Source organism: Ambystoma mexicanum, chromosome 1q (genome assembly GCF_040938575.1).
Source record: "Ambystoma mexicanum isolate Mex_15411 chromosome 1q, UKY_AmexF1_1, whole genome shotgun sequence".
NCBI lineage: Eukaryota > Metazoa > Chordata > Amphibia > Caudata > Ambystomatidae > Ambystoma > Ambystoma mexicanum.
Window position 1 is genome coordinate 182068889 of NC_090922.1, and position 12066 is coordinate 182080954.

General features: G+C 50.0%; 1 protein-coding gene across 5 annotated transcripts in view; it reads right to left on the minus strand.

The window, feature by feature from the left end:
- The window catches only part of LOC138526347 (transcriptional enhancer factor TEF-1-like), a 261859-nt gene that overhangs the window by 154347 nt on the left and 95446 nt on the right, over positions 1-12066 (minus strand). For all 5 annotated transcript variants that reach the window (XM_069636988.1, XM_069637018.1, XM_069637012.1 and 2 more), the window contains exon 2: positions 1442-1721. In XM_069636988.1, the coding sequence (XP_069493089.1) occupies positions 1442-1640 (199 nt within the window). In that variant the 5' untranslated portion in view covers positions 1641-1721. The remainder of the gene's footprint in view (positions 1-1441; positions 1722-12066) is intronic.

Sequence of the window (12066 nt, forward strand, 5' to 3'; positions counted from 1 at the left end):
AAATAAACTTGATTTACTTACCTTCGGTCTCCGGTGTACATACCTCACATACCTATATGACACAGCGTGTTTGGAATTGTGTACAAAGGGGTATTCGGAAACATCTTTATACCATTTAAAGCAAATTGGGTATATGTACAAAAGTTCGTTTGCATCCGATATTTAGATTTGTGGCACACTATGACCTAGCTCCTTGTTCCCCAGAGAAAGCTCCTGCTTACAGAGTAATATACGCAAGAGCTGCTTTTCGATTCTGTTCATCCCATTATTTCAAGCTGTGTTTACATTACCTCACCACCTCACATAGAACCTCAGCCTACCATGGTGGAGTCTGTGCGCACTGGAAGTTCACTGCCATCCACTCAATTGATGGATTACAGAATAACCAGTAGGAAAAGGCACAAGTGATGATGTGTAAACCAGTGGCGATACCGTGGCCCAGTTGGGAGGACTGTGGGTTCTGCGGGTTCACATCTTTGGCCACACAACTACACAGTAAAAACACAAGTATGTGCTGTCCTGCAAGATGCTGCAGGACAGGCATGCTCACAGCTGGAGTAGAAAGGGGAAAGACCGTGAAAAGGCAAAAAATGGAAACTAGATACTAATTTCAGCGATTTCAAAATAGTCTTTTAAAAAAATAGTGTGATTAAAAGATCTACCATGGGAGTGAGCACATAGCTTTCGGGGGTGCCTAATAATAGAATACACATAGATATTTGTTTTAATATGGCTGCATTCGAAACTGTGGACATTGATCTTACTTTTAAGGAAATCTCTCACACACATACACATGTATCCCACAAAAGCCTTAATACACAATTCATTTTTTTTTAAAGGAGGCGAAAGGGAAACATAAATACACAATTATTAATTCCAAGTCTCAAAAGCGTAATATACTTTTCCTAAAGAGAAGGAAAGTTGGATGGTATGCGTTCGGGAAAGCAATGGCACCAAAGGAAGTTTTTAAGAACAGATTGACAAATTTGAGAACCTCTTCTGGTGTTCATGGCCTAACAGCAACCTTCTCAGGTATTGTCGGTTTTTCAAGTAGGTACTAAGCAGATTTTAGCAAGGGCTTAAGCTACAAAGAGTGGTCTTGTTTGGAAAATGCATTAGTCTTATTGAAATGCTTTGACATCAAATCTCTGCCAAAATTGTTAAGTGGTAACAATGGGAATTGGTGAACAAACTGGAAGAAGAATAGACTGGTAATTTAGCTAGGACAACGACTAGCAAAAAGTTTATGTGAGATGTGGCTTGGGTATGCAAGTGACAGAAAAATGTTGGCACCATGCAGAACCGGAGACAGGCTGGTAATGGGGCAACCAGAAAGATCCCATTGATTCTTATCCGACAATGTGTAGGTTTCTCCTTGTAATCCTTTTTATTTGTTTTTATTTTTTTTAACCATGAATACAATCATGTAAGGGACACTCACCATACATCTTCCCCTCGTCAGATAGGATAATCTTGCGACGTCCACATGGTGGATAGATGGCCAATGCCTCCTGGAAGCTCTGCTCAATGTCCGGGCTCCACACGCCCTCTGCGTCATTGTCCAAACTCTTTTCCATGGAGTCACCCAAGCCCCCTGGGCTCTCGGGGCTGCCTGCGTCGCTCCACCCATTGGGATCCATCCTTGAAGCCGAAAAACGTGAGGAGGGAGGTGGAGGAGGCGGCTCCCCCGAGCCTCAAACCGAAAAGCCTTGCAGCAAACCCTGTAAAAGAAAGCAGGCAAGCCAAAATAAATAAAACATCATAGTCAATTGATCGAATCAAAACATGCAGAATATTGCAAGCATCGTGGAAACAGAATGTTTCCAATTCCATTTGTCCATAGACAGTTTTTAAACTGCACTTGCTCTCAAAATGAAGGCCCTGAATTAACTCAACACATGAAAAAGAAAAAAAAAACAATAATTTACAACAAATGCAAACAACAAGAAAACAGGCACAATAAGCAATTAGTACCCGGCGAGGGTCAATGAGCTTGTAAAACGCAAGCTCATTGGCCCGGGTGGCTCCAAGCCTCCGCGGCATCCGGAGTGCTTTCCGCGACTGGCCGCCATGGAAAGAGAGAAGAGACTAGTCCCTTTTGCCTTTTACGATCGGGTGATGCCCCCGGGGCTCAGTTAAAGCCTGAGCGTACAGGCCGGGCCATTAGCCAACCAGTAACCCCCCCCACCCTTTTCGGGTCATAGTGGCTGTGTGAGGCTTCCTTTAATCTAAAAAGGTAAGAGACTATTAAACGGCGCGTGCGGGACAGCGGATTCAACCCCATCAGGGGTTGAACACTCTGTGCCGTTTCACTGCTGCTGCCCCGGCCTGAATGAAGGTGCTTCTAGACAACAGGGGAGAGCCTGAGATCACTACTGCCTCCCATGCATGCCCACCCTGTCACCACCAACTGCAGGCACTCCAATTACTGGTGCTCCTCATAGCGTGTAGCGCCCATCATTACAGCCCTCCTGCTAGTCGGCCCACTAGGAGTCCCTGGGCTGCACCTGGCAGACGCAACCTGGGTAGGGGAGAGTTGTGTGTGGCCCTCCCACTGCTGCAGTCAATGCTGGGCTACAGCCGACATATGCAGCCCGGCCAACATAACAGAAAGGGCTCCCCCACGTTGCATTGGATTGCTGGGCTGAACCTTGCATAAGCAGCCCACCCAAAACAAAGACTTTTGGTGGCCCACACACTGCTGCTGCCTGCCCATCCAACGTAAAATTGCCTTGCAGAGACCCATCACTCCACGAGAAGATAAACAGACAGCAAGGACCCTGAGACACTCCTGGCCAGGCTTCTCCCAAGTAAGGAGATTGAGTTTATATATAGTTTTACAGTGCACTATAGAGACTTGTTAGGCATTTTTAAGGACTTTAAAATATTTTTTAAGAACTGTTGTATTTTACAAGGACTTTATCTTTTTTAAAGGTTTCGTTTTTAATAATGCAGCAGTTTAGATTATTTGTATAGTGTCTTGTTACCCCATATATAAAAAAAACATTTGTTTAAAAAACCTTTTGGTGTGCTGAAAGAGAAAAGCATAGATAAGCAGAGAACTAAATAACCGAACACCATCATTCCTTTGTCCGCCTTTCCTTTTGTGTGCCAGTCATTTCTCTTTTGGGGCATTTGGGGGGAATGCATCCTGCACTAACCTTTGCCTTTCTGTCCCTTCCCAAAACCACATCAAGGGGATATCGAACCCCAGGTAAGAAGGGTTTAGAGGCGGGTCAAAGGTAAGTTAAGTGGTATATATGTATAGTGTGTGCCCCCCTACACCTGTCTCTCAATAAGGTGCGTGGTACAATCCTGCCCAGCTAAATATAGTTTTACAGGGGTGAATGCGGATACAGCACATCTCTCACTTCCTAGCTACAGCAGGCATTCCCAATAACAGGTATAGTAGCCTTCACATGCCCACCAACAATTGTATGAAGCCGCCACTTGCCCAGTGACAGGCGTGGCGTTGCTACCCCTTCCTTTCCCACGCCGTTGTCCTCTGGGTGGATAAGGGTTTGTGGAGGCAGGCCCCTGTCCTGAGGACCAATTGTTGCCTGAGCCATATTGGTTGTGTGGGGGAACGGGAGTAGGACTGCCCACGAAAGGAGCAGCGAGAAAATTCCCCTCTCTGTTAAAAGGGTCTTTGAGTGATCTGATTCAAAGTCTTTAAAGTCTTGTGTTGCTTCTGGGCCATTTCCAGTGCCTCATCAACAGCCTTGCCAAATACGTGAGTCTTCCACAGGTTTGTTGATCAATGACACCTGTGTCTCTGGTTCAAAACCCGAGTTTTTCAACCAGACGTGGCGTTTTAAAAGGGTACCCTGGGCCAAGGTTCTCCCTGCCGTCTGAGCAGCATCCATAGTATTCTTGAGGGTGTTGTGGTTTACCTGCTTACTCTCTGAAACAATTGTAAACAGACGAGAATGCACTGGTTCAGGGACATCTTGTAGGCTCTCCTGAAGCAGGTTCCATTGGACGTCAGAATAGCTGACCAACAGCGTGGTGTTGTTGGCTATGCGGGTAGAATATGCTGCCGCCGAAGTGACTATCTTCCGAAGAGCATACAACTTTTTACATTCTTTGTCCGGAGGAGCCTCGCCCGTCGATAAGGGGACCCCTGTCCTTTTTATTGTAGTCGTAACCACAAGAGAATCTGAGATGGCATGACGCCTAATATATAGGGGGGGATCAGAGGGTGAGGGGCGAATCAGTTTTTCCAGCCGAGGGTTCACAGCCCTAGTCCGAGAGGGCTGTAACAAGGAAGGGGTGATGCTTCTCCTTTAATATGTCTTCCACGAAATCTGAATCCCACACCGCCTCTTGCGTGGCTATTTGGAAGTGGTCTGCTGCCTTCTTCAGAATGGCGTTAAGTTAAATGGTATCTGGTCATCGACAGGTGAAGCCTGACGCAGAGGAGGGGAGGGGAGGAGGCAGGGTCCATACATATTGTATCAGGGTCCGGGGTATGGGTGGGCGGAAGCGAGGGTGGGTCATCCCCCTGCTGTTCATACCCCAATCCTGGGTCTGATCAGTGGTATCCACAAAGGGATCTTCCTCCTGCAAGTAAGGGTCAAGGGGCTCATCTTGATCTCGAAGGTCAAAAACCCCCTCACAAAGAGGGCAGGATGTCTTCTGAAATGTGGTCACTGCAGGATAAAGGTAGTCTTCCCTAGGCCTTTTAGGGGTGAACCTCTCAGAAAAGACCACAAATATAGCCAACCTGTCCATACACCCTTCACATTTTTCTCTGGTACATGGAGAAGAGCCATAGGGGTTCAGAGGGGGAAAGGGCTCCACTTGCCTAGAACGCAAGATTTATCAAGGAGGGTCTTAGATAAGGACTGGGGGCTTTCAAAATAATCTTCCCGCCCTTCCGGGCATTCAGACTTGTCTTTTGACATGTCTTTGTCTTTCGATGTGGCTTTCCACTTGTCCTTTTATTTACTGGCCGCCGAAACGATTTAAGTGAGACTCTCGCTGATGTTCGGCATTACCGGGAGGAGTGCAGGCTGTTTAGACGGTTGCGCTACATACTTTGACGCAACCAGAGCTTTATGTGTCAGCACGCTCTTAGGAGGCGTCTCGACGGCTTTGTGAGATTTAGTGCTGGCACCCTTACTTGTAGAAGGCCTGGACGCATGCCGCTGACGCGGTTGCGGGGAGGGCTGCCGATCACTCGACGTACCTGTTGGCACCTTGGCCCGCTTCGACTGATCCTCCGAGGCGGTACCGGGGGCTATGTGTTTGGTCCTAAGGGTATCATGTGCGTCCTGGTCGCCGGGATGTACCATCAACATGCCTGGTGGAGCCGGGGACGGACATCATGGAGTACACGTGCTCCGATACGAGTTCATTGGAGGCCGGATCGGAGCCATGGCCGTCGCTTAGCTCCTCATTACTTTCGCTGGGAGCGAGAGCTACCCTCGGCCTGCGACATGGTGTAGACCGCCCATCGCTTTACTCAACGCCCCTTGATCGTCTTAGGACACAGGAGTAGGCAGTGCTTACAGGATGCCTCATTATGATTGAGGGGAAGACACCTATTGCACGACGGTGCTTGCCTTTCCAGGGGTATTTTCCTTTACAGGAAGGGCAACATTTAAATGGTGTCCTGTCGATAGCTCAGGTGTGTGACAGCAATGGCAAAACCAAAAGGGCAAAGAGGGGATAAGGAAATACATTCTTGAATATAATAGAAAACCCCTCAGACCCGACTCTCCCTACTGTATAGGCTGGCCACGCGGTCGGCAGCGCCGACCAGAGCACCAGCCGTCAAAGTCTGTTCTTTGCTTTCTTTGGCGGTGGTTTAGGAAGAAATAGTCATAGAGGGCACGAATAATAATATATGACCAGAGGTCAGGAATTATTAACGAAGTTACTCACCATAATGACTACCTTACCCCTAGTCCATAGTCCCCTTTCCTCCATACTTTTGGGACATTCCATCCTGTGGGACGGGACCGGAGCACTTTTGTAAAAAAGCATCAAATTGAAAATGTGTCCTTCCTCTCTTTTACGCGGGGTACCGCACACGGCCGTAACCCCGCCCTCCTTAGCTCCGCCCCGTGCCCCTTCAGTCCTTTTCTATCTCCAGGTCTGAGACCATTTAAGCAATAATAGAGGATACTTATTAGAGGGGACGGAGGGCGGGTTTATGGCGGAAAGGGGCTATGGACTAGGAGTAAGGTAGTCACTACTGTGAGTAACTTTGTTATACTCCTACGTCCCGTCCCCTTTCCTCCATACTTTTGGGAGATTACCAAGCACTCCTTATGGAATAAAGGGTGGATGGAACTCCTTTACTGAAAGAGGTTTTGAGAACAGCTTGCCCGAACTGAGCATCAGCCCTAATCTTTGGTCAATTTCCAAAAAAGCTGGTGGGAAAGCCCACGCAGCTGCTTCGGCAACGGTTTGATGTGTTTACAGAGCGACCTATAGGTAGGAGGCAATGAGGGGAAAGGATAAGCTTTCATATTGACCCACAAGCTGCAAAGAGGACCACCTCTGGCATGCCCCATTGCTGGAAAAGTTGGAGATGATTTTTCTGTTCATCTCACACTCGTAACCGATGCCGACTGGTGCCTGAATTAATCTGCGGTCACATTGAGGTGACCCGAGATGTGTGGAGCCTGGAGCCAAACAATATACTGGATGGCCCAGCCCAAATTTGCATGACAAGATCCACAAGGAGAGGAGAGTCTGTGTCGCCCTGTTTGTTGATATAAAACCTCACTTTAAGAGAGTTGGGCCGCCATTATCACACACCAGGGGCGAACTGCGTCACAGGAGCAAGTGAAGCAATAGTCTCCTCTGAGGAGACCGGGGCCTTGCATGCCATCCTAGCCTTGAACAAGGAACCTCGGCAGAGCCGGTACTGGCAGATTTAGGGTGTTTACTAGAAACGTCAGGGGCTTCCCCAGAATAAGCCTCTAGTGGAGGATCCTCGGCAGAGCCGGTACTGGAAGGTCCGTTGTATGTGACTGCCTTCCTTCACCCCCTCAACAAAACTGGTATCACCACGGCCGCGCACGCAAAAAGGCTAAGGGATATACCTTACAGCCAGGACCCTCGACGAGGGACTCTCAATTCTGTTAGTGACCGATTTAGCCCCAAGCAGGGGAACCTCGGGTTTAACCCTGGTCTTCTAGCCACCTCAAGCGGGGCCTTGAGCCAAGACTCGGTACAGTTAGCTCCAGATGGAGAAGCCTCAGGGCGAACCCTGGTATCCAAAGTCACAGCAGATTTGGGGTCAGCCATAGCCCCAAATGGGAAACCTTGGAAGAAGATCTGGTATTGGGAGACTGTTGTGGGCACCCTCAGAGTAGTTTCCGGTGCGTATCGCTGAGCCGAGACCAAAAGAGTACCCGAATCTGAAGTGTTCTGCTCCCACAGAGAACCGCAGATACTTCATATGCGGGCTCCAGAGAACATCAGATATTTCAAATGGGGGCTCCAAGTCAGAATGTGCATTTACGCATCCTGAAAGACCACCACACTGAGTCAATCGCCCTTCCAAAAAGAGGACTTTATTTGGCAAGTGCGTGATCAATTTGAATTTCTCTCGTAAAGGTTGAAGATAGTGCGCAGGGCAGCCTGGTTGAGCACTGTGAAAGGACAACAGTACTAGCCCCTCCCTTGCTCCATGAGGGGAACAGTCTGTCGGAAGAGAGGTTTGAAGGGTGAGGTAGGAGGAAAAGGCAAGCAAAAACCCGCCTAAAGGGTGGGGTAGGAGGAAAAGGCAAGCGAAAACCCACCTAAATGATGGACAAACCCCACCAGTCTTCCGTGATGGTTTGTCACGCCTCCAGATGAGATGAGATTCGTCCTCCTACCGAGGTGTAGTGTGACCAAAAAAATATATCATTTGGTGATTTGTCAGCAGGGAGATTATCTGTCCCTGTAGAGGAGGCTGATGGCCGAGAGAAAAACCAACCACCTTGCCGCTGCCGCTTAAGGTGGGGCTACCAACAGGAGTTTCAGATCGGTGTGCACGGCGACCCTGAAACCTCCTGATCCCAGAGAAGGACCGAGTCTGAGACCCTAACCTCTGTTTACAAGGGGCCTTAGCTGAAGCTGCCTCCAGGACCAACAAACAGGTCCCTTTTCCTCAAAAGAAAAGTTGGTGTAAGGGAGATATCCAAAATGGCTACTGTGGACCAAGGAGGCTGGGCCGCCATTTAGTCAACACCTGAAGAGAACTGCGTCATAGGAGAAATGAGGCAACTGTCCCCTCAGGGGAGTCAGGGAACTTAAGAAACACTTAGCCTTGAAACAAGGATCCTCGGCCGAGCTGATGTTGGCAGATCCAGGATGTTTAGTGGGCATCCTAGAAACTGACCCAGAATTAGCCTCCAATGGAGGGACCTCGGACCCCGGTACTGGAAGGCCTGCTGCTGATCACCTTCTTTACCCCTTTGACAGAATCGGTACCACCACACCCAGAGCGTGGGCGGTTGGGGAATGTATCCTACCGACAGGACCCTTAGAGGATCCCTCGACTCTGTCGGTACTGTATTTAGAGCAACCTTGGGTTTTAACCCGGGACATATAGCTCCCTCAAGAGGGGCCTCGAGCCGTGGCTCGGTGTGACAAGCACCAGAAACGGAGACCTCAGAGTGTACCCTGGAATCAGTGTGGAAAACTCCAGAAATTGAGACCTCAGGGCGAACCCCCGTATCCAGAGCGAAAGACGAACTGAGCTGAACCTTAGCACCCAAATGGTGAACCGCGGAACCACGTCCGGTTTTGGCAGGTCCTCTGAGAACACTCTGGTGCGCCTATTAGGCCCTTGAGGCACCTCAGGGGAATCCCTGGTAACAGAGCTACACAAGCCCCTCCCGGTCATGGAATACTCTCACCGAGCGGGGCTGCTCATCACCGTCCGCCTCCGCTTAAGGCTCATCCCAATGAGGCGGAAACAGAAGACTGGTCCTCCACGCCTCCCGCCTCAGGTTTTAAAAGAAAAAACGAATCGGAGCCACCGGGGACAGGTGGAACAGGAGTGAAAGACGCTTGAAATACGTCCTCAGAGGGTCAGAGTGCATGAGCATCTGAAACTTTCCAAAAAACTCATCCTCAGCCAAGGACTTAGGAGGATGGTTGCCAAGAGAGTCCACCCCTGGCTGGGTCCACACAGATCAGAGGAGCAAAAGCAGGAGGAAGCGAGACAGTATGAGGCAGCAGAGCCCAAGCATGCCGGTCAAAGAAGGGCAGAACGGATTACTATTGCCGAAAGGAATGCTCCCAGCACCAGACGTGAACGTAGGTGTAAAGGAGGTATCCAAAATGGCCACCGTAAGTCACGCAGGTTGGGTCGCCATTTTGATGCCACCTGAAGAGAACTGCATCACATGCGTAGCTGAGGCAATTGCCTCCTCAGGAGAGTCAAGGGCTTTGAGTAACACTTTAGCCTTACAAGGAACCTTGGCAGAGCCGGTACTGGGTGGTCTTGGATGCTTAGTCGACATCTTTGAACCAGTCTCAAAATTAGCCTCCAACAGAGGAACCTCGGACAAGCCTGTACCAGAGGGAACGCAGTCCGTGACCCCCCTCTTTGCCCCCTCGACAGAACCGGTACCACCAAAACCCTGAGCGTGGGACAGTTGAGGACAATACCTCACTGAAAAGACCTTCAGAGAAGGCCTCTGAGATCTGTCGATAAAGACTTTAGCCTCCACAAGAGGAACCTCAGGTTTCAACCTGGTACGTAAAGCTTCCTAAAAAGGGGTCTCGAGTCGGGACGCAGTACAGACTAGAGCCTCCACAAGAGGAACCTCAGGTTACAACCTGGTTACAGCAGGGAAAGCTCCAGAAACGGAGACCTCAGGGTGAACCCTGCTATCCCAGCACCCAATCGAACTGGGCTTAACTTTAGCACTGAGATGGTGAACCTCGGAACAATGTCCGGTACTGGCAGGTCCGTCAGAACCCTCGGAGGAATCTCCAGTATGCCTGTTAGGCCCATAGGGCACCCTCAGGGGAAACCCTGGTGACAGAGCTACAAGAAAGGCTCTTAAAGTACTCCCTCATGGGGTCAGAGTGCATAAGTCTCTGAAACATAGACCATATGTGGTAGTGGCATCCTAGCACAGCAGTTATAGGAAGGGCAGAACGGATTCACACTGTCGCGTGAAAAAGATTGTCCACCGAAAAGAAGATTGCCAGCACCCGCCATCGAAAGCGTGGGTGTGAGAGAAGAATCCAAAATGGCTGCCGTAGACCACATGGGAAGGGCCGCCATTTTGTGAACATCTGAGGAGGACTGCGTCACGTGTAGATGAGGCAGTTGACTCCACAAACTGGTCAGGGGACTTGAAGGAAATTTTAGCCTTGACACAAGGATCCTCGGCAGAGCCGTTATTATGGGGCCTTGGATGTTAACTGGACATCCTATCCCTTGAATTAGCCTCCAAAAGGAGGAACCTCAGCAATGCTGGTAACAGAGGAGTTACGGTCGACAACCTCTCCCTGTGCCCCCTCAACAGAACCGGTGACTCAGCGAGCGCGGGAAATTTGAGGAATCCACCTCACAGACAAAGTCTTAACAGGCCTCTCAGTTTTGTTGGTACACACCTTAGCCTCGTTAAGAGGAACCTCAGAACAGAGTACGGTCTTAATAGATCCCCGAGATGGGCCTCGATCCGTGGTTCAGTACAGAAAGCCTCAACAGAGGCCGCAGGGCGCTCCCCAGTGTCTGTGTGGGAAGCTCCTGACAAGGAGACCTCAGAGCGAACTCCGGTACCCAACGCTTCAGCATGACTATGCTGGCTATTAGCACCTAATCAGTGAACCTCCGAACGTGATCCGGTATAGGCAGGCCCCTCGCTGAAACCCTCAAAGAAAACCCTGTTAGGTCTATTAGGCCTGCGAGGCACCCAAGGAAAACCCTGGTAGCAGAGCTTTTGAAGCCCCTCCCGGACCTGGAGGACCCTGGGAAAGAGTCCCCCCGCCGGGGTGCCCTGAAAAGTAAGGAACTTACCGGGCGTCTCTTCTTTCCGTCAATGAAGAGATGGAAATGCGATGGAGGAACCTTCTGAAAGATCTCCTCCCACCGATGAAGATCGCGCTGAAGTGCCCGGACCGAAAGGGAGTCACAGAAGGAATACGAGTTAACGGTGATCCGGTCCCAGACACTCCAAGCAGAGAGAATGAGGATCCGCCCTAGCGAAGCGACTTCGCAAGAGGAACCAGTAGCAAATACCAAATGATCCACCATAGACGGAGGACTAGGCGACCGCAGAACTGGAGCAGGAGAGAAGGACAACGGGAAGGAAAAAAGGTCTTCCCGGAGATGCAAGTGTGTCCAGCCCCGACCGTAGGGGGAAAGAACTAAAGGGCGATGCGCGGGGTGGAGCTAAGGAGGGGGTGGGGGGGGGGGGGGTACGGCCGCGTGCGGTACCCCGCGTAAAAAGAGAAGGACACATTTTCAATTTGATGCTTTTTTTTGCAAAAGTGCTCCGGTCCCGTCCCACAGGACGGAATGTCCCAAAAGTATGGAGGAAAGGGGGCGGAGCGTAGGAGTAAACAATTTTGCAATAAGTAGGAGCTCCGCATAAGGCGACCAGCTAGCTGGGTGGAAGACACCAATCAGAGGGACCTTAACGCGTGAGGGATAGTGTTACAGGCATGCCCATGTCGACGTCCCCTTTTGATACTCGAAAGACAAGATGCAATACTCAGCGGTTACCACTAGATGTCGGACTATATGCACAGCATGTGATTCTAAGCAGATTCACAAGCATCAGAAATACCCATTCCCAGTGAAACAAGATGAGGAGGGCATGGCAGCAGCAACAGGAAGCTCAAAAGTGATCCAACAAGCAGGACAGATGTGGCTCAGGGAGGCACAAAGGACTCCGTACACTGTACCAAAATGAGGAGCGGGAGCTTCTAGTCCACAAGTCCAGACTTCACACAAGGAGTACAAAGACTGGCGACCAGCAGCAAAGGCCACCAATTTTCAGCACAGCATCAGGACATCCACCTCTGCCCTAGTCACAGACAAGCAAGCTTTGAACAGGGAACACAGGGAGTGAAGAGAACACTGTAGGGAAGGGGTCC